Source organism: Bipolaris victoriae, assembly GCF_000527765.1.
Source record: "Bipolaris victoriae FI3 unplaced genomic scaffold scaffold_16, whole genome shotgun sequence".
Lineage (NCBI taxonomy): Eukaryota > Fungi > Ascomycota > Dothideomycetes > Pleosporales > Pleosporaceae > Bipolaris > Bipolaris victoriae.
The window spans coordinates 308,911-333,140 of record NW_014575376.1 but is presented as its reverse complement, the minus strand read 5'-3'; the positions used below and the strand labels follow the sequence as shown (position 1 = coordinate 333,140).

At 50.3% G+C, this 24,230-nt stretch overlaps 10 protein-coding genes across 10 annotated transcripts; 4 read left to right on the top strand and 6 right to left on the bottom strand.

Annotated features, from left to right (window-relative positions):
• Window positions 1-690: 690 nt before the first annotated feature.
• On the top strand, window positions 691-5,238 carry COCVIDRAFT_90849 (hypothetical protein; the record flags this gene model as incomplete). Its single annotated transcript, XM_014704346.1, has 8 exons — window positions 691-750; window positions 867-1,084; window positions 1,141-1,213; window positions 1,265-2,502; window positions 2,553-2,882; window positions 2,928-3,038; window positions 3,086-3,268; window positions 3,315-5,238. The coding sequence occupies 8 exons, from the start codon at window positions 691-693 to the stop codon at window positions 5,236-5,238; spliced, it is 4,137 nt and encodes a 1,378-aa protein (XP_014559832.1).
• Window positions 5,239-5,607: 369 nt separating this feature from the next.
• Window positions 5,608-6,336, bottom strand: COCVIDRAFT_35121 (hypothetical protein; the record flags this gene model as incomplete). Its single annotated transcript, XM_014704345.1, has 2 exons — window positions 5,608-5,735; window positions 5,811-6,336. The coding sequence occupies 2 exons, from the start codon at window positions 6,334-6,336 to the stop codon at window positions 5,608-5,610; spliced, it is 654 nt and encodes a 217-aa protein (XP_014559831.1).
• Window positions 6,337-6,960: 624 nt separating this feature from the next.
• On the top strand, window positions 6,961-7,884 carry COCVIDRAFT_91010 (hypothetical protein; the record flags this gene model as incomplete). Its single annotated transcript, XM_014704344.1, has 2 exons — window positions 6,961-7,004; window positions 7,074-7,884. 2 exons carry the CDS (start codon window positions 6,961-6,963, stop codon window positions 7,882-7,884), a joined length of 855 nt encoding a protein of 284 aa, XP_014559830.1.
• A 425-nt stretch (window positions 7,885-8,309) lies between these two features.
• On the bottom strand, window positions 8,310-10,562 carry COCVIDRAFT_13426 (glycoside hydrolase family 43 protein; the record flags this gene model as incomplete). Its single annotated transcript, XM_014704230.1, has 1 exon — window positions 8,310-10,562. One exon carries the CDS (start codon window positions 10,560-10,562, stop codon window positions 8,310-8,312), a length of 2,253 nt encoding a protein of 750 aa, XP_014559716.1.
• A 1,519-nt stretch (window positions 10,563-12,081) lies between these two features.
• COCVIDRAFT_90892 (hypothetical protein) lies at window positions 12,082-13,598 on the top strand (the record flags this gene model as incomplete). Its single annotated transcript, XM_014704343.1, has 2 exons — window positions 12,082-12,499; window positions 12,550-13,598. 2 exons carry the CDS (start codon window positions 12,082-12,084, stop codon window positions 13,596-13,598), a joined length of 1,467 nt encoding a protein of 488 aa, XP_014559829.1.
• A 242-nt stretch (window positions 13,599-13,840) lies between these two features.
• COCVIDRAFT_90953 (hypothetical protein) lies at window positions 13,841-14,032 on the bottom strand (the record flags this gene model as incomplete). The annotated part of the gene is made up of 1 exon (XM_014704342.1): window positions 13,841-14,032. A coding segment is annotated over one exon (192 nt), but the record flags the coding sequence as incomplete, so codon positions are not given.
• Window positions 14,033-14,277: 245 nt separating this feature from the next.
• On the bottom strand, window positions 14,278-14,478 carry COCVIDRAFT_35117 (hypothetical protein; the record flags this gene model as incomplete). The annotated part of the gene is made up of 1 exon (XM_014704341.1): window positions 14,278-14,478. The coding sequence occupies one exon, from the start codon at window positions 14,476-14,478 to the stop codon at window positions 14,278-14,280; it is 201 nt and encodes a 66-aa protein (XP_014559827.1).
• Window positions 14,479-14,976: 498 nt separating this feature from the next.
• Window positions 14,977-17,527, top strand: COCVIDRAFT_13424 (hypothetical protein; the record flags this gene model as incomplete). Its single annotated transcript, XM_014704229.1, has 2 exons — window positions 14,977-16,899; window positions 16,961-17,527. 2 exons carry the CDS (start codon window positions 14,977-14,979, stop codon window positions 17,525-17,527), a joined length of 2,490 nt encoding a protein of 829 aa, XP_014559715.1.
• A 321-nt stretch (window positions 17,528-17,848) lies between these two features.
• On the bottom strand, window positions 17,849-19,115 carry COCVIDRAFT_90806 (glycosyltransferase family 15 protein; the record flags this gene model as incomplete). The annotated part of the gene is made up of 2 exons (XM_014704340.1): window positions 17,849-18,888; window positions 18,947-19,115. The coding sequence occupies 2 exons, from the start codon at window positions 19,113-19,115 to the stop codon at window positions 17,849-17,851; spliced, it is 1,209 nt and encodes a 402-aa protein (XP_014559826.1).
• A 288-nt stretch (window positions 19,116-19,403) lies between these two features.
• Window positions 19,404-23,449, bottom strand: COCVIDRAFT_90891 (hypothetical protein; the record flags this gene model as incomplete). The annotated part of the gene is made up of 4 exons (XM_014704339.1): window positions 19,404-20,163; window positions 20,216-21,356; window positions 21,430-22,768; window positions 22,826-23,449. 4 exons carry the CDS (start codon window positions 23,447-23,449, stop codon window positions 19,404-19,406), a joined length of 3,864 nt encoding a protein of 1,287 aa, XP_014559825.1.
• Window positions 23,450-24,230: the final 781 nt, after the last annotated feature.

Here is a 24,230-nt window from a genome sequence, read left to right as displayed (position 1 = left end):
GGTCACACGCTCGTTGCGTTGTTTCCGCAAGCGCAGGCACAAGCGCAGGCGCACCTGCGTTATCAGACCCACAAAGGATTCTATGTACCACCAGCGGGGGCCACTGACAGAAATGCCATGCCCTAGTCGAGCGCGTGGAATTCACCGCGGGCTCTACTTGCATGTAAGGCATATGAACCGTTGGATCAGCTCTTTTTCTGGTCCGGTCATTGCAGACCATACCCACCACTATACACAGCGTCGCATCGCAGCTGGTGTTGTGCGATTTTGGTCAGCTTCCTTTGAAGCTAGCATCCACACAGATGCATGTCACATAGACCTGTGACCATGAATGATAATACTATGTACACCTATGCGCACATGACTAGTGCGCTTCGTTGCCTCGATTCAATCCCATTCTATACGTGATGCTCTATATTTTGCATGTGAAGTCTAACGAGCGCGAAGCAAAGATATTATCACAAGGATCTTGTTGAACTGCAGAAGCCACCCGTCTTTGTAAGTCCAAGCAGGATTGTCCAGACGAGGCGCACGGACGTCATCGCGAACTCACCTGCTGGCGCAACTTCACCTCCACATGCCCCACGGCGCGCGTTTGCGCTTTGTGCCTTTTCTTCGCGCATTTTGAGGATTAGCGTCCGCATTCAAGAATGCCACCTCTAGTCGCTTTGCCACCGCAATGCTACACTAATGTTGTCTAACCTCATCAACGGCATAATAGCTGTTGCCGGAGGCCACTCAACCACAGACGTACGCGCACTTTTCTTTGATCGCCTTCCGAGTGCCTTGACTTGGGCTCTGCCACTTCACTTTGCACATGTGACGAAACACTGCCGCTCCTCCCAGCTAACACCATGCTGCTACAGGCGAACGATGCCCCCGCCCACTCGCCAACTCTCGACCTGCCCTTGTCTAGGGACTCACCACCCGCCTCAAGATCCACCCCCACTGTCATAGACCTCTCTTCGCCCACAAAACCCCCAAGAAAACCCCAGCGCGACGAGAAAATTTCTGGGAAATCTCTCTCACGGCCATCAAAACGTGCTATAAGCGAGGACGAGAGGCGCCTGGTTGGTGATTACGAGTAAATTACCACGATGACTGCGAATAGTAAGAGGAAGAATGCTAATAGCCGATCAGAGTTCCAGCAGATGCAGTCTCTATACCCAACCCGTCGTCCTGGATGTCGGATCCACGAACCATGCACAACAAGGTATGTCTGTAAGCATCTATGGTTATAAGCTTCCACACTGACATCTTGAAGCCGGGCGCGAACAAGGGATACAGGCCAGTCGACACACTCAACGGCGTAGCTCGCGCAGCAATTCGGAAGCCTACAACGTATGGGAAACATACCCGTCCCCGTCCCGTGTTAATAGGCCAGTCGCCAGGTCCGGGTCAGACAGCCTACTCCGAGTTCCAACGAAGCAAGGTACCTACCACACCAAGCCGGCATGGATTGTCACGAGGCGAAGAGGGTCAATGGTCTGGTGGACCTGCATCCGCAAAACGCAGGAAGACTGAGCATATAACCCTAGACGATGACGAAGACGATGAAGCCATGGTGGTGACACGGCCTGAAGCGTCTACCCCTCGCAGGCTGTCTGATGAAAGACCAGTCTCGGCTATGTCATCACAATCACGTCCTAGTATTGACAGTGGAAGTACTGGGGCTGAATTCAAGATACACCGAACCACAAACGAGTTCCGAGAAGTCGACGGGCTCATTAATCCTTCTGCAAAGAAGCCCAGACAAGCAAGTTGCATTAAGCGCCAAGCTCGCCGGAATAATTCCCCTACCGGCCGTGGCACCCTATCTGATGAAGCCCACCAGTTCATTTTACGGGGTTTTAAACAAGGCGAGCCTCAAAAATTCGTAGAGCGACCAATCACTTCTGAACATTTCCCTGAAGCCCGAATCAACGAATCGACCACAGAGCAGCCAAGTACCAGCCGCCCCGTCACTAACAACAGCCCCAATCTCCGTACTCAACATCAACCAGTGCCTAGGCGATTAGATCAGGCTGAAGATAGCGACAGCGCCGATGAGCTTGCCATTTCACCCGTTGCTACCAGGAAGCAGATCCTGTCACCGTCAAAAGTAAAGAAGGCCGTACAGAGTGGTGCCAAACGAAATGGACACAGCAAATCCAGCAGTAATTCTTGGCCGTTGTCATTTGCAAGATCGTATGACTTTGACGTGGCCGGCTCCAAAATGGAGGGCGAACATACTACTCTGGTTCTGCGAAGCGACCCGAAAGGCTTGCGCGTCCAGAAGTACAACACAGAGGGCTATGAGACAGTCATTTTTATCCATCCTCAAGAAGTCAATAAGGTCCATGCAGATGAGACAAGCCGTGTTCGCCTGGAAGGACCCAGGAATGCAGATGGCAATATTCCCATATTTGATCTTGAGTTTCTCAACACAAGTGACTTTTTGGCATTCTGCAATTCACATGCAGCGTCTCTGACAACAAGCGGCAAGATTCTTTCGAAAGAAAAGTAAGAGTGAACACGCAGCCACCATCAGCCCCCTATTAACGTTGTTGCAGTGAACACATGCGCCGATTGTTTACTTCGCCTCTACGAGCAAGGAATGATAAAGTAGCAATGTCTGAAGTCTCAGATAACGCTTTAACAGACTTCAAGAGTCATGGAACGCATTCTGAGCAGGCGGAGAAGTCACTTGGGGTTCGAGAGCGGCGCCACGAAAGGGGTGTCGAAGACAGATTCACCGTTGATAATACGAGAACAGCCACAGCATTGATCCGTTCATCACGCTCACGACCATTGACGTCCACACGTCTTGAAAGGAGTAGTCCTGAAATTGTTGAGGTGCCAAAATACTCCATCGACAAGGGACTAGGACGACCCTGGACCAAGTAAGCACCGAAACTCCATTGCATGATTTCGCTAATCACATGAAGGTCCCTTGAGTATGGGGAAGGGCGTCAGCGTGCTATAGTGCACTTTGATGACTTGCCTCGACTGGACGAAGAGGAGTACTTGAATGACAGTCTGATAGACTTCTACATGATGTATGTGGGTTGAGGTCTCAGCTCATGCAACCGCTAACAACAAGAAGCTATCTCTTCAAAAAGCTCAACGTTCCTGCTGACAAGGTCTATTTCTTCAATACCTACTTCTTTACCAGACTCACAGAAAATGCTGGCCGCAAATCGATGAACTACAAAGCTGTCGAGCGCTGGACATCTAAGATTGACATTTTCACCTACGACTATATCGTTGTACCTATCAATGAATCACAGTATGTCAAAATTGTCTACCTTGTAGAATTTACTGACCTCTCATAGGTCGCATTGGTACTTGGCGATTATTTGCAATGTCTCAAACATCCAGCGCAAGCCCGTGCTCGAAGATATCGATGACCCACAGCTTCGCATGCAAGAAACACCTGAATTGTCTGCCATATCAACTACAGCAAGCGACGGGGAGGGGCACAAAAAGTTGCAATCGACGTCAAATCCAAACTCACCTATGAAGGTCGAAGAAGTGCATAGCCAACAGGATGAAGATCCCAACCTCTTCGATGAGGTGACGATATCCTTAGTTGATCGTGATGACCCTGGAACAGGAGCTCGACCCCGGACTGGGGTTGACGAATCCAATGCAGTAACTCTTGAATCGGAAACTGAACATATGGAGACGCCGCAGACCGCTAGTGATCTGGAAGTCCCATCCCGAGGGAAGCTGGTGCAATCAAGTCTATCGTTTGCCAAGAACAAGAACAAACGCAAGGTTGTCCCTAAGAGAGATCCTACTCAACCAGTAGTTGTTGTTCTCGACTCTCTCGGGGGGATTGCCCGTAGTGGGGCAGTTCGCACCCTTAAAGACTGGATAGCAGCAGAAGGCAAAAGCAAGCGGGGCATGGAAGCAGTCATCAAAGAGAATGGCTACTACCCAAAAGGCTCCCAGATTCCGATGCAGAACAACTGGACCGACTGTGGTGTTTATCTACTCGGTTACATCGAGAAGTTTTTTCAAAATCCGGACGAGTTCATGCACAAGCTATTGACGGGATCCATGTCGGCTGAAGAAGACTGGCCAGAGCTCAATCCTTCAGTCATGAGGCACAAAATGCGAGAAATCATATTCGAATGTCACAAGCAGCAAGAGGTAGCAAGGGCGGCACAGAAGAAGGCAAAGAAGGAATCGATGCAGTCAAAGGTTTCGCCTGATCCGACAGCGAAACAGACGACTAAAGAAACCTCGTGTGAAAGATCACCGGATACAAAGACGGAGGCAAAAAGTGACAAGCATGCTGCCGATGGAGATGGCCTACCGCGAGCTGAACCGTCTCCCACTTTACCTCTTCCAAGACTCGGTTCGCCTTTTGAACCTGGCAAGGACAATTCAGCCTCAGTCAAGCACTCGTCGCAGGGAGGCGCGACTAAAGATTCAAACTCACCCCCAACAACCAATTCTCCTGCCAAACCAGGACTTGCTAGCCATTCTAATGTGTCACCGAGACGCCATAGCCCGGAGGTTCGCGTAAACAGCAGGATTGTCCAGCCACACAAGTCAGCCAGTGACACGCATAACAGTCCCGACAGACTGACTGACCAGACTGGACACATCGATCAAAAGGACCAAGAATCTCGCTTGTTCGGCCTTAGCAAGCGTCAAAGACAGGACAACCACGATCATCTGACAGGCTCACCAAATGCCAAAAGACCACAGATGGACCCGTCATTGAAAAAGAAGAGAGATGGATCTTCTGGAATCAAGGCCAAGTCCCCACGTAGCCGTGAGGGTAGCGCGCCGGATGCACCCATTGAAATTAAGGATTCGCAAGAGATGGAAGTTGAGGGCCCTGGACTGCGTCCTCCTTTGCAGCCTCGTGCCGACAAACATCATATGCCATCATCGCAACCACCGAGACCGATACAGATGCTTCAGCCCTCACCTTCCTTTGAGGAAATCCCCCCGCCACTACCGCGCAGCAAGATTGTCGAGTCCGGTAAGAAGGACACATCAACTGGTGGCCAGGTCGATGACGACTACGAGAAGGACCATGCTCGTCGGTCCAGAGCACCAGACCCAAGCCAGCCCAGCCAAAACTTGCAACGCAGCGAAGAAGGGACTGATGATACTGTGGAAGCAATCTCACAATCCACCGACCAAATGCAGTTGGATGGGACTCAAGATAGTACTATAGTGCGAGAAACACCTGAGCCAGCGAGGAGTCCCATCACCACAAAAGACAAGACAATATAGGTCGTTTGGCCAATCATTTAGCGGCACGATACCAGTACGGCTTTTCCGGCACCTCTGTAACATTTTTATTTCCTATTCAGCCTTGTGCTGGTTCCTTTCTAGCATTTTCCTTTTCTTCTCTATTTCTTAGCATGGCGATGGCGTTGTTTGCTACAGATACCAAAAACCGGTAGGGTGGAAATCCCGCATTCTGCACTTTTCTACTACATATTTGCCAGTTCGTCCGACAGACGATGCCACGAGAGGAAGGGTGGTGCATTCTGGCAATGCAATGCGAAAAGAAGAAGAAGAAAACTCGATCCACGGATGAGGGAACTGAGGGGGAAAGACGTGCTAAGATATAACTAATAACGGATTTCTGTTCTTCATTCACACCGCACTCTCGAGTATCTCCCTGCTTGCCCTGCTCTCTTGGTTCAATTGCCGTGTTATATCGCCGTTTGCGCCGCGGCCGCCAGTTGGATCGCCTTGTGCTGCTGCCACTGCATTATCGACATCTGCGGTGATCGTTAGCTACACCATCCCCTTCATTCCCTACTCATCACTAGTATCAACGGGCTGGAAAATCTTACCTTCAAGTTCCACCCCACCAACCCACCTCCCCATCTTCTCCCTCACAAACTCTGTAAAATCCCACTCATCACCTTCCAACCTGTGCTCCCCTGCAACCCAAATATACGTTTCAGCCTCTACCTCCTCTCCCTCGACGTTATCTTCTTCTTTTTGAGTCACATCGCCCATGCCCTCCCCTTCCTTTCCCCCTTCCCCTTGTATTTTCTGACTAGGCAGCAGAACCCTGACCCTAACTTTGCTGCGAACGTATTCCTTCCCTTCAAAAACATCTAAGCGCCATAAATCACCGTCTGTAAGTCCTTGCACCAGCGTCCCCCTTACACTCGCCTCCGAGCAGGAAACAGGGACTACGCCGGGGTAGTCTGCTCCTTTTACTTTTCTGCGCTGATGCGCATGTAGGATTGCTGGGCGGATGTGGAGGAGGGATGCGTGGGTTGGGGTGGGAGGCGTGGGTGAGCCCCAGATTACGCGGTGCAGGACTGGGGGGGCCATTAGGGTGCCGTAGAAGAATGCTGTGTGGGACATCTTTTTTATTTTTTTTTTATTTTTTTTGGAAAGAAAATCTAGGTATTCTATTGTTCTTTCAAAAAGAAGGAGAAAAAGGGAGAGAAAGGAGAAAGGTTGTGTACGCGGGGTTGGTGGGGTTTGTTGACCTTTGTATTTGGAGGATGGAGGGGGAGAGAGGGGAGAGTTGGGGTATTATGGGGATATATTGAGGCGGATTCGGGCGATAAGATAACGAGGGTTCAGCCCTATGGGCAAATAGGCAGGGGACCGGAGTTTAGGTTGTCCGCGGGTTACATTTAGTGCATTTCCCTCCCTTTTTCCCTCTCTGCCCTTTATTATCCCGCGCTGCTGGCCTTGTTTTTTTGGCAGCAACGGTTACAACACCAAACGGTTTTACGACGGTCACGTGCTTGTTATTTTTATTATTTTTCTTTTGTCTACTTAAGCGATCTTATTTGGAAGGATTTTTTTATTTGAAGAAACGAGAGAAGACAGCGTGAAGAAAATTGTGGGTACAATACAAACAAGGGGAGAGAGGTGATTCCGACAACCTACCACCACCGTTCCGAACAATACCGCCTCGTCCTCCACCCGCCGCCCGCCCTCCCCGACCGACCGCCTCGATTCACGACCAAGACAACCATGTTCTTCATCAGCGCAATCGTAAAGAACATAGCGCCCATCTTGTACGCCGCCCGCACCCCTCTCCTCTCCACCTCTCTACTCTAACGCATCCGTGCTTTCCCTCGCACCAGCATAGCAACGAGCCCGATAACCAGCTATGGCGACCAAATCTACTCGATGCACCGCGCCCGCAGCTCCGCCGGCTTCTCCCTCGACATCCCCCTCATCATGCTCGTCGCCAGCATCCTCAAAGTCTACTACTGGTTCGGCGCCCACTTCAGCACCTCGCTGCTCATACAAGCTTTACTTATGATATGCGTTCACCTCCTCCTTCTCCACGTCGCCCTCACGAATCGGCCCCCGCCCTCGCACCTCCCGTTTCAGCACAACGACGTGTCGAACCGCCCGTATGACTTTTGGCAGTGGAGGGCCCCGAGACCTTATTGGGCGTTTATCACGTATTTTGCGGGCAGTCTGCTGGTGTTGCATTTGCTGATGAGTTCGACGGCCGTGTTTGGACCGTATACGGATTTGCTGGGTGGCATTGCGTTGACGATTGAGGCGACGCTGCCGTTGCCTCAGATTCTGGCGAATTGGCAGCGGAGGGGGTGCAAGGGGTTCCGCCCGAGTGTTATTGTGAATTGGGTTATTGGTGATACGTTTAAGATGTGGTTCTTCTTCGCGAGTAGCAGTGGAGAGGTCCCCTGGGCGTTCAAGGCTTGTGGTATCTTTCAGGCGTGCTGCGATTTGGGGCTCGCGGCGCAGTATTTGGTTTGGGGAGATGGTCCGGCGGGTGTTGAGGGGTTGGGTCGCGAGAAGGAGCTGAGGAGTCCGGTTCCCGAGGATGTTGATTGGAGTGTGGAGAAGTTGGGGCAGGCGAGTGTCACGGGAGGGATTGAGATGAATGATGCTCAGGCGTGGGAGAGACCTAGGGCTGGATAGGGGGCGGGAGTGTTGGAATACGATTTGAGGGAGTGCAAGGGGTTGAGACGAATGAAATATACATGGACATCAGGTTATGTCGAGTAACGTTTGGATTCAAGTTACGCGGTTAGAATTGATAGTACACTGTGAATAATGTAGAGTCAAATAGCAAGACATTGTCAATAGAAAGCACAATCAATCTTCTATATGTGTATGGTGCCTGATTGAACAAGCACATCACAAAAGACTGTTTGTCCAAAAAGCCAAACGCATACAGTCCTCGAACACTTAGCGACGCTACATGTAGGGAGGTATGTATGGAGCCAGTAAAGTCATGATATACATTCATATTTCATTCAACTACATGATCAAAACAGCGTACTATTTACTAGAAAAGGGAAAACCACTCTTCATATACACACCCCATCCCCCCTTCAACGACCTCATGCAGGAACCGGCTCCGGCTCCACACTCGTCAGCGTAGGCACAACCGGCTTAATGAACCCGGCATCATCAAAGTAAACCCGATCAATCGTCGTCTCCCTGTTCGTTCCACCGCCGTTGGGGATAGCAAAGCGGTGGTATGCAATGTACCAATCATCCGTACCGGGTACATTGATAATGGAATTATGTCCAGTACCCAAGATACCCAGGGTAGTGTTCTTCTGGAGAATAACACCGCGGTATGTCCAGGGACCGTTGACGCTGGTCGAGGTAGCGTAGCCGACGCGGTAGTTCTCTGAGCCGGTGTCGTCGATGGAGTAGGTGAGGTGGAAGAGGCCCTTGCGGTAGTTGAGGAAGATGCCCTCGCGGAAGTCGGTGAGGCCGCTGATGGCGCGTGTGGTGCCGGCCTTGAGCGAGATCATGTCGTCGGCGAGTTCGGCGTAGAGGGCTGGTGTGCCGTTGCCCCAGAAGATGTAGTACTTGCCGGTGGTTGGATCGCGGAATGCGGCGGGGTCGATTGCCTGGCCGGTCTTGGGGGTGCCGTCGTTTAGGATCATGGCTTCGGGTTGGGCGGTGAAGGGGCCTTCGGGGGAGTTTGCAACGGCGACGCCAATGGTTTTGCGGTTGTACTTGGGGTTTTGGCCGCTGAAGTAGAAGTAGTACTTGCCGCCCCTTTCAATAATGGTTGGAGCCCAGGCGTTGCCTGTTGCCCATGGAACGTTTCCGCTTGTGCCATTGAGAGTTAGGAAAGGCTTCTCTGATCGAGCCCATGAAACTAGATCGGGAGACTTCCAGACGTAGAAGACGTTGCCGCCCCAGCCTGGGAAGCCGTCGGTTGTGACATAGAGGTAGTAGTTCTTGCCAAAGACTGCAATGTTGGGGTCGGCATAGAGGCCTGGGAGAACAGGGCTTCCTGATCTAGCACTCAAGCGGGAGCGGCTGCGAGAAGCAACAGAATCTGAGCGGCTCGTAAGTCCAGATCGTAGGTTAGCAAGTTCGCTGGCAGTGACTGGGATGACGGTTCCGTGGCGCGGGCTGCGTGGGAGACTGTAGGAGCTGGAGACCTTCCAGGTTGGCTTGGAGATGTCTGCAGTCTCGAGAGGAATATAGCCGCGGCCCGTGTATTCATCCACAAAGAGGTAGAACTTCTTGCCGTTGACGTCATTGTCGTTGGCCTTGAATACAGTCGGTCCTTCGACGGCGCTGGTACCGGCGTTGCGACCAATGCATGCAGCAACCTGAGTCCATCCGCTCACAGGCGCAAGGAACGATGTTGACCGCTCTTGGATAATGTCTTGGCAGTTGGTTCCTGTACCTCCCTCGTCCTTGGTGAATCGGTAGAAAGTGTTTCCCTCCTTGATGACAGTGGTGTCGATACGCGAGAGTCCAGCGTCTTGCCATACCTGAGGTTGGCTGAATGTGACAAAGTCTCGCGTGGTGACATACATCATCCGGTGGTAGGTCGGTCGAGTACGGGCGGTATCGCTTGGTTCATAGAGCGAAGAAGCCCAGAAAACCACGTATGAGCCTATACTAGCATCATAGTACGCTTCAGGCGCCCATGTGTTTCCAGCAGTGGATGGAGAAACCTTGACGTGGCGCTGGGCTGACCAGGTCTTAAGGTCCTTCGATTCCCAAATCTCAAGGTAGAGACTGCCAAACTTGACTGCGTCTCCCCACGAGGTACCGGATCCGATCGAAAGGTCAGTGGCGAGCAAGAAGAACTTGTCGCCCTCGTTTGATCGGATGACAAAAGGGTCGCGCAGGCCTTTTGTGCCCATAGTAGAGGCTAGGACTGGCTGGCCGCCGTTCAGCTCATTCCACTTCAAAGCATTGTTGCCTTGACTGGCTGCCATGTAAATCTTTTCGCCAGCTATGGAGTTGCCCGTAAAGTATGCAAAGGCGTAACCCTCGAAAGGTGCAAGGGCTGCTGCTTTACGGACATTGGCGTTGAAAGTGCGGTTAGAGATGATTCCTTCATGGTCAATGATTGCCGTGAGATCGACCGCGGTTTCGGCATCCTGTCGTTTCACGATACCATCCGGTGAGATAATTGATGGGTGGCTGCTTGCCCAGGTGATTTTGAAGTCTCCAGATGTGTCTGGTAGGTGAAGATTGCCGCTTACATCCTCAATGTTCGTAACTGTGAGACTGTCAAGCGCCTGGTCAATGTGTCGGCGCGATACGGCAGCATTCGCAGTGGATGCCGACCACAGACCCCATGCGTAAAGGGGAAAATTGTGAGCACGCATGGTGGGTTGCGAGGTAGTGAGAAAGACACAAAACTGCTCCTGAACTGCTACAGCACTGATCACCTACCTTCACAATATATAACATACTTTGTCCACCGGGTGGGATTTACCCCGAACAGGACTATGCCAGGTACACATACTTGAACAGACACAGTGTGACCTCGTATGTCATACCGGGGTGAAGAATCTCCACGAATGCGCAGCAGCTAGTCCGATGGTTACAGCAGGTCGTAACTTGCCTGCAAGAACTTCAAAGAACATCATTCCCCTGAACAGCTAGATTGATCGGACTGTAACCCGTATTGGTTAAGGCTACGGAGAATCTCATGTACGAAATTCGGCAAGTCAAGGAACTAACGAATAATGACGCCGCACCCGAGGTCACATTCCAATCGTTTTGCGGGGTGCAGCGCATAAAGAGTTGCTTGGCGACTCGGGAAAATGACGACCGAAGCTAAAGCATGACAACGTTACTCTTCGATCTAGTCTCGTAATGCCATAAATACTTACATTCGACGTCAAAGGAAATTTCAAGGCTTTATCGTTCGGACGACCTTGGTCAGTTCAGCATTACTTACGGGGCCGTGGATATGGCACGTGACACACACCGCATGTACGTGTATACGCTGAGATGCGCAACCGTATCAGCGTCCAATATGGAGGCCATCGTCTTTATATATACAAACGAAGGTACCGGATCTCGGCTGAGTAGTTCACCTGGTTAAGTACTTCAGAAGTACTGGTTATCGATGCCAAGGTATCACTGCTTGGAGACTAGGTTCACAAGGTGGAGGAACGACGGAGATCCTTACTCCATGGAGAAGGAGAAGACTGGAAAACATGTGGACTCGACGGAGATAGCCTATGGTAGTCTCACGTGGTCCGCATCTTGTGTAATTGCAGTATTGTGTTGTTAGGATGTTCCTATTTCCCAAGTACTTGGCAATACGAGCGAAAAGGCGCCCGAGGCTGGGCGTGCATGCCGAGATTATTTTTGGGCCTCAACGTGAGTATATTCGCAAATCTGAGTGCCTGCCGCTGTGTAGAATACCCGGCACTCTACAGCTTTGTATTACATGAGACTTTTCCATGCCTCTCGATGCTAAACACTAGGTTGACACTCATGTTGCTAGAAAACGGTCAAAAAAGTTGCGAGGGATCAGAAAAGAAGGTAGATGCACTTGGAATTTAGCTTCAAAGGCTCTTGGATCTGATCTGTTCATTTTTGATACTCAGTACATGGACGTAAGTGTTCCAATGACTACATTCCAACGGCCCACTACTACCTCCTGTAGTATGCAGGTCCAAGACCTGTGGCAACGCCGTTGAGACGGCTCAAATGCTTGTCGTGGGTACTCGATGTATTTGCCGCTCCCGGGAATACCGTGATAGGTAGTTGTTGAAAATTCTGAGAACTATAAGATCATTTCAACATGCCAGACATGCATATCACAGCTCAGGCACTTGACTCCTCAGACAACTACCTTCAAGTCTCTAGCCCGCCACTTTCGTTTCCAAAATGCGCACCTCCACAGCGCTAGCAGCTGTTGCATTGGCACAGTCTACTTTAGCAGCTATTGAGCCCAGGAATTTCATCTTCATCGTCCCCGATGGCATGGGCCCCGCCTCTCAGACCCTGATTCGAACGTATTTGTCCATGGTCAACGGTGACTCAACCCCCCGGGCACCAAGGATCAAATCGCTTCCTCTTGATGTCACTGTCATTGGAAACACCCATACACATTCTTCCAACAATCTTGTGACCGATTCCGCCGCTGCTGGTACTGCTCTTGCAACAGGCCACAAGACTAACAATGGATTGATTGGAGTCCTGCCTGATGGAAAACCAGTTGGATCCGTCATGGAGGCTGCAAAGTTGGCTGGTTACACCACTGGTCTTGTTGTGACTTCGCCCATCAGTCACGCAACTCCTGCATGTAAGTTCTTGTCTATAACAAATTTTCAGGTCGTTACTAAACAAGGACAGCATTCTTCTCCCACGCAGCAAGCCGCAATTCTTTAAGCCAAATCGCGGAACAGCTAGTCGGATACAGCCACCCTCTCAACATCAGTGTGGACTTGATGCTCGGCGGCGGACGCTGTGACTTCCAGCCCCAAAACGAAACCGGCTCCTGCAGAGCCGACAATATCGATCTCTTTTCCTACGCCAAGTCACAGGGCTACTACACAGCCCGAGACCGTGCTGGCTTCGACGCTCTCGAGCTTGGTCTCGGCGACATCCAACTCCCCTATGTCGGGCTCTTCAAGGGCGGAGACCTCAGCTACGAGATCGATCGCCAGCAACAAGCCGCAGAAGTCCAGGAGCCATCGCTATCCGAGATGACAAAGGCAGCGCTCAACTCGCTCTCTCGCGGCAGTAAATCCAACGAAAAAGGTTACTTCCTCATGATCGAAGCCTCGCGCATCGATCACTCATCGCACGCACACGACTCTGTTGCGCATCTCCATGACGTACTCGAGTTCAACCGCGTCACCGACATCGTGATGAAGTGGATCGACGAGCACCCCGATACTGCTTTCCTTGCCGTTGCAGACCACGAGACAGGCGGCATCACGCTCCCGTCCGGACACAACCCTCAACTTCTTCAGCCCGGCAAGCACTCGGTCGAGTATCTGAGTGAGCAGTGGAGCAAGTACAATGGCACCGATCCAGCTGGCTTCCTCGCCAATGAGATCATTCCCGCATATGGCCTCGCCGATGTTTCGGATGTGGAGATCCAGAGGTTGATTGCTAGTGAGGACTTTGCGCAAGAGTTGGCGGATTTGTTGAATGCAAGGGCGGGACTTAAGTGGTCGACCGGTGGGCACACGGGTGTTGATACGACACTGTATGGTTATGCTGTTGGCGAGATCGGTGATCGCCTTGTCGTGGATATGGCTGGAGGCTGGGATAACACTGATATGCCCAAGTATATTGCGGATGCGCTGGGTGTTGATATGGATGAAGTTACCGAGCTGTTGAACGCGCAAGGGAGAGCGTGGGTACCAGTGGATGCGCCGGAGAGTTGGATCTGATATGGAGCGCTCTTTTTAGAAACATATTGAAGTGCTTGATTTTTGTTATTTAATGTAAAGACAAAATGAACAATCTAACATCCTTGATATTAAAGCCACTAGTGACTAGCCCTGCTGAAATTCTACTTTTTCTAGCTTTCCTCCACGATACCGTATTACAACCCCTCTGCGGTGTGTCCCAAAAGTACTTCTAAGCTGTTCGTACCCAAGATCTTAGAGACAGAAATATCTAGTCTAAAGCTCTACTTCCGCCAGACATGCAACTCAATTGCTGCAATCGAACACAATCCAAATTCAGCAAGCGCTAGATTGATGGGCGAATATCCTTCATCCTCTGACAAGACACTGAAGAGATAATGTGCAAATCTTCGCACAAAATTGCTCATAGCTTCTAGAGTCCTTACGATAGCCGAACCAGTATGTGAATTGGCGATTCATGAGTTGAGATGATTGGCTGAGCAAGTACGTTCTACCATAAGGGCCGACTTTCGAAAAAAAAACAGCTTCAGATAAGGTCCTCGGCGCCTGAATAGTAGCGCTATCAGTGTCCAGACTCAAGGACCATCACGGATGTCTTGGCGAGGGCGAGAAAAGAGGAATGGCTGTCGTATTTGTTGTGGATAGTCGGGTCCAGAACACAAGCTTCGCCGCACCAAGACTCAGGGATGTAAAAACATGTTCAAATGCTTTGATCATCTTGTGCTGTACTGGCTTCATCCCTGATAAGATTCACCTCCTCTTTCTCCTTCTTGCGTGGAATATCGTCTGGATGAGGATTTCCCTCGTGATGGTCATCGGCGCATACTCTGCTCCAGACAACCATGAAGAAGAGGAAACCAAGTAGTACAGCAATTATGGTGGGTGCAGCGGGATGACGCATTGTGCTTTTGATGTTGTTTGAAATTTGAAATAAATGTCATCCAGTCGAGTTTCGGAGGTGCCGGCGATCTATTGCGCCTCTGATTCCAGCTTGGAGGCTTTGCTTTGTTCGCGAGGCGTTGCGTCTTTTTACGCGCAATAGCTAGTTGAGTGAAATGTATTATTGGACCAAGGGATGCTTCGAATTCACCAATGAAGATATTAGTAGAAATAGTCTGTGATATGATGACTGGAAGCCAACACCTGGTCTGCGTTACAGGATTCTGGACGTTTTACGGCGCGTTGGACTATTGTGATCTGTTGCTCTTCAGAAATGGCAGCTATTGCCGAAGATTCCGCTTACTTAATATGTAGAAAGAGCTTTAACATGTATTGGGAGTAGCGTAGAAGTCGAAGTGGGGCCGGGCCTGTCCAGCTGCAGGTTGCCCGGACGCGTATCATCTCTACAAACACTAATCGCAGCCCTCACATGATCTCTTGACATGGACAACACCAAACCATGGCGCAAAATGCAAGGGTCTCTAGTATTACAGACGACCTTATCCGGTCTCTTTTGACTTCTGATTCAGCAAAGAACAAGCAAGCCTACAAACACGCTAAAGAGATCGCAACACGCAACCTTCGAGGTCACCAATATGCGCGTACAAATCAGTTCGATGTCACAGCTAGCTTTGCAGGGCTTGACGAGAAGTTTCGAGTCAAAAATCGCGATGACCTCGCTGATGCGCTGCAAGTGCGGCTGCAAAAGCTTGAAGGATATACAAACAAATACAAACCTGAAATCTTAGCATTATTACTCCAGCTAGCCGATCGGCCTCTTGAGAATACCCAAATCGAGGCACTGGACCTGCTGAGACCGCCGAGTCCCCCTCCACCGTTGACCTGGGCAGAGATCCTGCAAGATGATCCATACAGCGATGAAGATATCTGGAAGGACATTGACTATGCCGGCGACTCTTCTGATGAGGAGAAGCCACTGAAGAAGCCCAAAAGGCGTCCAAGCTCACCGCCGACGAGTTTTGATGAAGATGACACTTACGATCCGGAGTCTTGCGTTACGTCAATCGACAAAGAGATCGTGACAAAGCTAGAAGAGACACAGTTTTGGAGCCACCCTGTGAGCGAAGATAGTTCCGATGTGAGCATCACGGAGTTACAGGCAGTAAAGGAGACACTGTTCATGATTGGTGGATTGAAGACAAGTCTATATGAAACAGACAAACAAAAGCGCTGTTTCCGTCATAATTCTAACTATGTCCTCGATCATACTCGATCAGCCTCTGTCGAGCATCTACTATGCCAGCTTGCGGAAATTGGCTCGCGATTACAAGGAATGCGGCAATGGACGTTGCGACAGCGATCTAGCAAACGCCCGTCATCGCCTCTCGTCCAGACTTTTGACGCTTCTGTGCAGAAACGACTACTCCAGTTCGACCACTGTTTAGCAGAAATGCAACAGCAATACCTACTCCCTGAAAACCCAATACCTGTTAGTTTGCTCCAATTACACAGAGACATTCGGAAACTGTCCGCGCCCATTCTCCGCTTAGCACCAATTGTAACTCAGGTTGCTCGCGACCAAGCAACTCTGAAGGATAAACCTTTGGCGCATATCAATCCTTTCCGTCATTTGGAAGCCTTATTCGAAGCGGCTACTTTGGCGCAGATGGCACTGGAGGATAAAATCTTCAAGTATTTGTCGGAGGCCTTCTTCGAATGCTTACAGACATATCTAAAGCCAATACGGCGGTGGATGGAAACGGGAGAACTAGGGTCCGACCAGGAGGCGTTTTTCGTTATGGAAAATGACGCCAAAAGTGAAACGTCCTCATTGTGGCATGATCACTATGAATTGCGCCGTGATGGTCAGAATAAGCTGCAGTTTCCTTCGTTCTTGCAACCGGCAGTAAGCAAGGTCTTTAACACTGGAAAGAGTATTGTATTCTTGAAAGAGCTGGGCATTTACGACACAGGCCTACATTCTGAGGTTCACGAGCCCAGTCTGGACCATGAGATGGTATGCGGTACCTCGGACAACGCACCACTCTCACCCTTCCCGGAGTTGTTCCGCATGGCCTTTGAGTCATGGATTCGTAGCAAATACTCGATCGCTTCCACTGTACTCCGTCAACACATTTTCGAGACTGATGGCCTCATGCACGTTCTTGGAGTCTTCGAGACCTTATACCTGGGCCGAAATGGATCAGTCTTTGAAGACTTCGCAACCGCAATCTTCGAACGCATGGATGCCGGCAGACGAGGATGGAACGACCGCTACGTACTTACAGAAGTAACACGAGGTATATACAGTACCATCCTATCTACCTCTGAAGCCGACAAAATTGTCGTCCGCTCCACCAAAGCAAACCAAAACTATGGCAAGTCCGTCAAAGACTTGGCCATCATATCCGTAGACTACGCAGTAAGTCGGCCTCCCCCACCCCCAGTCCTCCCCTTCTAACTCATGTTCTCCCTTTCAAAAGCTACCCTGGTCCCTCCAAAACATAATCCAACGTACCTCTCTCCCAACCTACCATTCCCTCTGCACCCTCCTCCTCCAAATCTACCGCGTGAAATACCTCCTACAACGCACCCGCCTCCGCGCCGCCCGAAAACCTAACTTACCCCCCCTCCTCTACAAACTCCTCCACACCCTGACCTGGTTCACCGACACCCTCCGCTCCTACATCACGGAAACCGCAATCCATCTCACTACCCGCACGATGCTTTCGTCGATGCAGAAGGCACGGGATATCGACGAGATGGCGCGGATCCACGTCGAGTACATGGCGAAGTTGCGCCAGAGGACGCTGCTGTCGAAGGATGTGAAGCCGATTTTCGCAGCGATACTCGAGATGCTAGATTTGGGCGTGCTGCTTGCGAGGAAGGAAGGGAAGGAGCTGGGGAGGGTAGAGGCAGAGTTTAAGCGGTTGCTTCCGTTTATCAGTGCGGGACTGAAGAGTGTGGGGAGGGCGGGGGCGGAGCCCATGTGGGAGCAGTTGGCGGATCGGTTGGAGTGGGATGGGAAGAAGGACCGAGTTTTGGTATAGACGGAAAGGGATAGAAGATTTTGATATGCGTATTTTTTAGATGTCTTATGTATAGTCTAGTGGTATATGTACTATCGAGTGGACATCTATCTAGGAGTAGATGCCCAAGGGGATAGAGAAAAAAAGAAGCCTCCAAGTCCAAGATGCCGTAAAACTCCTCTTCCTCGAAAAGATAGACGGAATGTTCGCCGTGATGCATGTACACATTGCAGTACGCACACATCGTATCTATACATAATAATCCCAGTATCAAACCGATTGAGTCCTTTTTTTGCTGTACCTGAGCAAAAACACAAAACTGACTGCTGCGGATCCACACTCTCACTCCATTCCCACATATTTGAACCACAGCGGTCGACAATCCTCACGATTCAACCACTTCTCACCGTCGGTAAAGCGACCTGTGACGCAACCCGAGCACTTTGGATTGTTCGGACAGTTGAAGAAGGGAATGTGCTGGTATCCAATATCGCGGAACCAATGGATCTTGTTCTTGTCTTCGAACAGGCCGAGCGCCACACTGTGGACAGGGGCATCGCCCCAGCGCTCGTAGAAGAAGCCGCCAGCGCGATCGAGATGATCAAAGTAATCACGGTATTTTTTGCTGCGCCAGAAACTCAAGTCGCCGATTTCGAAGTTGGACCAGAAGTGGCAGGTGGAGTAGCCGTGGGCTTTCTTGTTGTTCTCGGGGCGGCGCTTGCTGTCTTCGAGCCACTCGCGCGCGTTGTTTGGGTGGACGTAGTCGGGGTTGTCTTGGATAAATTTCTTTGTTTCGGGCCAGAGGGTTGCGACGCTGTCTGGGCTGTCGTAGATGTTGATGTTGAAGCCGTAGGTTTTGTTGTGGTCTTGCATCCATGCGAAGACGTCGTAGTCGACGTCACAAAAGAAATGGACGTTGGGCTCGACTCGCCAGTAGTACTGCACATCTTTCAATGCGGGGTGTTCACTGAACATCCCGCTGTTCCACCGACACATTTGGTGGTACGACTTTTTGCCCATGTATTGTACGTCGAGTGATTCCAGCAGCGAGACGGACTCTTGGTATAGGTCCATATTTATCCACGATGGTACATCCCAGTGTTCAGCGGGGACCAGCTCGTATCGCACTTCGGCGTTGGTGGCTGCGCGCGTAGCCTTTTTGAATTCTTCGGTAAATGGCTTATCGTTGAAGAAGGTCCACGGGTAGTTGAACTTGTGATTCCACGTGCGTTCGAGATCGCGCATACTCTGAAGCATATCCTCAAGCTCTTCGTTGCGGACCAAACTGAGAATCGTGGCATTGATGCGTGCGCTTTTCGGGTTATTGGGGGCATAGTTATCGCCCTCGACTCGTCGCAGTGGCTCGGGGGGTTCGCCAGACGCTGTAAGTAACAATTAGAACTCATACTCTATAAATTAGAAAGCAGAAAATATCCTTACGGTCTAATTGAGGATCGTGATCCCAATCCCCAAGTTGGTTGGTCGGAAGCTTGTTCGGAATCTGTATTGGCGTCTCGGAACCGGGCGTCCTGAGAATCTGAACGAACAGATACAAAAACACACAGATAGTGGCGCCAGCCAAGTAGCGTACGCCCTTGGGAAGCGCCATCTTGAAAAGCGAGGGTGTTGGCTGTGGGGTTGGGACAAGAGTCCCGTCCTGAAAAGTCGCCGGGACGTTACATGTTGTGTTCCACGCAAGTGACGCGGAGGGCAAGGACGCTAGTACACGATAGGGAAAGTGGCAAATGTGGGTCTTACCACGTGCAATTCGACGGAGCTGAGGCGGCTGGCCATGTCCAGATGGTTTAATAAGGAATATATAAAATGATCGCATCGTAGAGCAGAGACACGCGTAGGGAAAGTAAGATAGCATGATACATGTCGCCGAAACTCCAACTCAATGAATCCTGACATCAACCACTGTTGGCGAAATACACTTGCCAGGCAGATATCCTGCCCCGACACGCTCATATATCGTCTCCCCAGCACAGCCCTTGTGTCCTGCCACTGCGACAATCAAAATGTAATGCCTTCGTGTCTCCGGCGATGGACTGCCTTTGGCCTTCCCCAGCACCACACAAAGCGTTTTCGGCATCGAAGATCTATTCGGGGTATCAAAGATCAACTCACCCTCGCTCAATACTGCAGCACCAAGATCGTACTCCCGTGCTGGAGCAACCAATGCCATGTTTGCGATACTGATATCTGTGTTGGAGATGTTGCTGGGAGCATTCGTTGACCACGGGGATTGCAAGTCCTCCTCCCACTCGTAGTTTCCAAAATCCGGTTGCAGGTAGTCTATTCCGCCAGTGTATGCCATCCATGACCACGAAGGCACAGTTGGTAGAACGCTTTCGGTGGGAAAGTGGATTCGGGTCAGGCTTCTGGTGTCGACACCGCGGCGCCACAAGAGACTGCGCCGGAGCAGACCCCGCGTCACTCCCTCATCGAAGACACCAAACCCACCCTTGACATACATTGTACGGAGAAGACGTTGTTGTAAGCCGTCTATAGCTGTGGGTCTATCGTACGCTTTGGTGAGTCCTAGACGCGAATACTTGCGATAGAGCTCCTGGCAGCGGAGAATCCTTTCTCCTTGACTTGCACTGGAAAGTATGTGAGGAAAATCTGGATCTCCCAAAAAGGCGGCGAGTTTACTGTTTCCAATAGTCAACCAAGGTAGATACAAATCTTGTATCCTGTACTTACTTGCTTAGCGTTGTCGAGGTTTCGCATCGAACCCCTACACCGCATTCAAAATACGTCTGATGTTCAGTAAAGAATAGCGTCCTCCGAGCAAGGGCATGTTCTTGCAGTACCCACCCACGAGCATGCAGTTCGCCATCGAGAACATGTTTTTTGAAATCGTCAATGTTCTGGCAAATGTAGAAAGGGGCTTGTTCTCTACCCCCACGACGCAAGCCAACATAATCTCTGCGATTGCGTCGTTTCAGGAACCCGGAGTGATGGTCCTCGGCGCAGCTCGCTGCAATTACACAGTATGCGCCACTGTAGACTTCCTCCATCCGCTTAGCCTCTTTTACAAAGTCGCCACCCGGCCCTTGTATTACGCATAGGGAATCGATCCAAAGGTATCGTCGTCCCAACGCACGCGTGACTGCCACAGCGTCCTTGAATGTGTTTGGAAGAGAGTTCAAATCCATACCATCAAGGTGAGCTTGAAGGGTTTCTGTGGTAGTTGAGAAATGCTTGGAGCCCCATCTGTGCGACAGAGCCACCCATTCTCCAGTGTCTTCAGCTCCAGTCACCCAAAGGCGGATCATGTTGTCGCCATCTACACCCACGTCGAGCAATCTGGTCGGTAATCGTGATATCATATTGGTTCTGGACTGTAGAGAAGGCGCGCACGAGTGATTCTGGTCGCAATAGTCAAGCCAATTTTTGACAACCTGAAGATGGACAGCACTGCCAGCATCTGGAAGGGCAACGAATCCTACCTGGACGTCAGTACTTGGTGGTAACTGCTGTCGAGGATCGCGAACGACGGAGAGAACGGGATGTCCACTGCTCTTGATTGTCAAAAAGGGACCAGTGCGGTCAAACTTGATGATTGGAGATGCCGCTTCGCCGTGCCTAATAGCAGTTCTTAAAAGCAAGGGACACAGATCGCATTTTTTGGCGCGTGCGTTTGCCTTCAAGATTTGGTTGTCGTATGATATTGAGAAACCAGGACTCAGAACCTGTTCTTGAAATATTACACAATCTTTGCAGAGTACTGTTGCTACTGCATGATGATTATGATCATGTGCATTCGTCATTGCGAGCGCTGGAAGTAAGTCCAATGTCACACTGTTGCCAGATGAATACTTCCAGTCATTCTCATCAAGCTCTGGAGAGGCATAGTTGACCTACATAGAGAAACGTTAGTTATTTCGCAACAAGTTACTAGATCTCGGGGATACTTACTCTCTTTTGGTAAGGAGCGGAAAGACCATGACTCGCTGAGTTCAAAGTTTCTGTATACGTGCCGAGATCTTCATCCGTGGTACAATAACTCGATGCAATCAATTGAGATGTGGAATATGATGCGGAGAGGCTTTCAGGAATCGAGTGACGTGATCCGTCGATACACCAGTAGGTCTCGTCTTCGTCCTCTGCATCAATGTGTTCCAGTCGTTTCCGGAACTCATCCGCAAGGAATCGACTTTCACCTGCAGGCTCAGGTTCAGGCTGTAAGGGAGTCTCAACGGAGATAGACTCTGCTGGGGTCAGACTGATTGAAGGTATGTCCGATGTCAGTCTCTCAACTGAGCCCACAACGTTTTCTTCAACGGCTGCCTTTTCAGATGTGATAATGCCAGATCCCTGTATACTCGGAATTTCGGATGCAGAATCTTTACGAGGTTTCATGGGGGGTTCTGATATCGTCGTACCCATCCTTGGCCGAAGTCTGACAACGAGCAGACCAGTCCTCACAAGTTCCAGGAGATCCCCGAGTGCAGTAGTGCCAACCTGGCACTTAGGGTCGTCCGCCATCACGTCCATCCAGCGTGTCACAGCGCTGTGTACTGAAGCAATCTTCTTTCCGTTGACCACATGAATCTCGTAGAAACTGTCGTTGCCTAATTCATTGTGAAACTGAGTAACTGACTTTTCCCCATACAAAAGCCAAATGATGAGCTCCAGGGTGATGCAGCCCATGGCCCATATGTCGTATAGCCGTGAGCGTCGTTTGGTTGTGTGACCCAAATATTGAGACTTGATTCCTGTCTCTACTTCTGGGGCTTCGTATCGCCGAGTACCATACTTGGCTGCTGTTTTGCTAGGACGCATCACCGTGGCCTGGTCATGTTGCCTTGCCTCGCCCCAATCACCAATCTTGAATGTTCCTACTGATCCTCCATTGTTGAAAACAAGAATGTTCTCCGGTTTCAGGTCGCCATGTCGATATGAAGCTCCCGTCTTATTCAAGTTGTGGGCAGCTTCAAGTGCTTTCGCGAGTCCCAAAATCTGTTTAATAACGTCTTTGACGAGGTGTGCTGTCATAACGGGAGAAGGCATCCGTTTCCAAAGACTGCAAAGGTTTCCGCCGTCTGCCCATTCAAACATCAAGTAATACTCTTCCTCGCCTTTTTCTTTTAGGCGTCGAAAAGCCGTGATAAAATGGACGATATGGTCTTGGTTTAGTTGATTCATTGTCCGAAGTGCCCTGACTTCTTGTTCCCAGTGTTGCGCTACTTCTTCGGCATCATCTTTAGCCTGTATCTCCTTCACTGCAAAGGAAGTGTCTTCTAGTAGAGCCTATCCAAGTGTCAAAATCTACACGAGTACCAAATTTGTTCGATCGAAGCCACTTACAGGATTCAGGTGATTCCGGTGCACTACATACTGTGACACGACACCGAAAGAGCCCCTTTTTGAGTCTACGTTCTTTGCAATGAAGGGCAGAATGTGAGACTCCTCCAGGTCATGGTTGAATTCGGTGGTCGAGAAGACTGGAGCGTTGAACTGCCACTGTTTTTCGAAGAAGTCTGAGGCCCACTCTTTTCTCCCCAAGTCCCGCTGGTCTTTGATAGGAAGTGAATCGTCATCGATGCCCTTCCTTTTCAAGGACTTCATTATCTCCATGCAATCGCCTTTCATGTATACCACAATGGCAAACACCTTCTTGGCATGTTTCTTGATGAACTCTATCATCTCACCTTCTTTCCTCGAGGCGGGTGTGCCTATACCTAGGGATATCTTGATCATGTCTTCTGTGATGATACCTTGCATGTTACCTTCCGGCACGAATCTTAGTGGAGTTTTCTCGAAAGCGCTCTTCACAAGTCTGTCCGTGATCAAGGGTCTTAGCTGTGGTCTTGGGTCCGTCTCTTCGTCGGACGATGACTCGTCGGACTCATTGTCAAATATAGCTATGGAAGTGTCGCTTGTGGCCACTGGATCTTCGGCCATAGTTGTAGAATCGGTGGCCATGGCCATGTATGGTCAGAAGGAGAGGAATCTCGGGTAATGAAGACGGACGACTTGAAAATTGAGTGCAAATGCAATGATTGACGCAACAGATCTTGCCAAGTACCAATATGTATTGTGTTTCATCATGAAAGTCTATATCAGTAACTCCATTCCATGCTTTATAAGATGCCAGATGCAACCTGAATGCCACGGAGCTGCTGTTGACTCATTGAAGTTCAGTCAAACTCACATAGGACATGCAAGGCTGAAGCTGAAGCTGCATCAATCCTGCAACAGGTGAGAAAGTGCCAATCGAACACTCCAGGATCCAATCAACCAACGGACCAGCCGGAAATGAACCAATCGGAAGAGGTGCTGCTGCTGGGCACACAGCCGAGATGAGAGTATGTTATCGCGGCGTCTACACCGGAGCGTCGCTTATAGCGACCAGCTGAGCTGCAGCCCCGAAGGACAAGTCTCTGAAGAAGGCAAAGTGTGAAACTGGAGGTGGCGAGGGTGGGGGGCCAGTAAGTAGTCGCAAGGCTGAACAACAGCCGTGGTATATCCGATGAAGAACGGTCAAATGACACAACTGAGAGTATTTCCAATTGCAAGTAACCATTGTATATTCGTTTACTCATATGTAGTAAAACGCCTTTATGAACGGCTGTGAGGTAGTGTTTTAGTTGCGAAAGTCGCTGTTGCCCAATGATGTTTGCTTTTGTGAGAACCAGCGACGCACAGTCCACACCCCAATCACCTGCCTATAGTAAACACTTGCCTTGATAGCCACCCTGACTGCCACAAA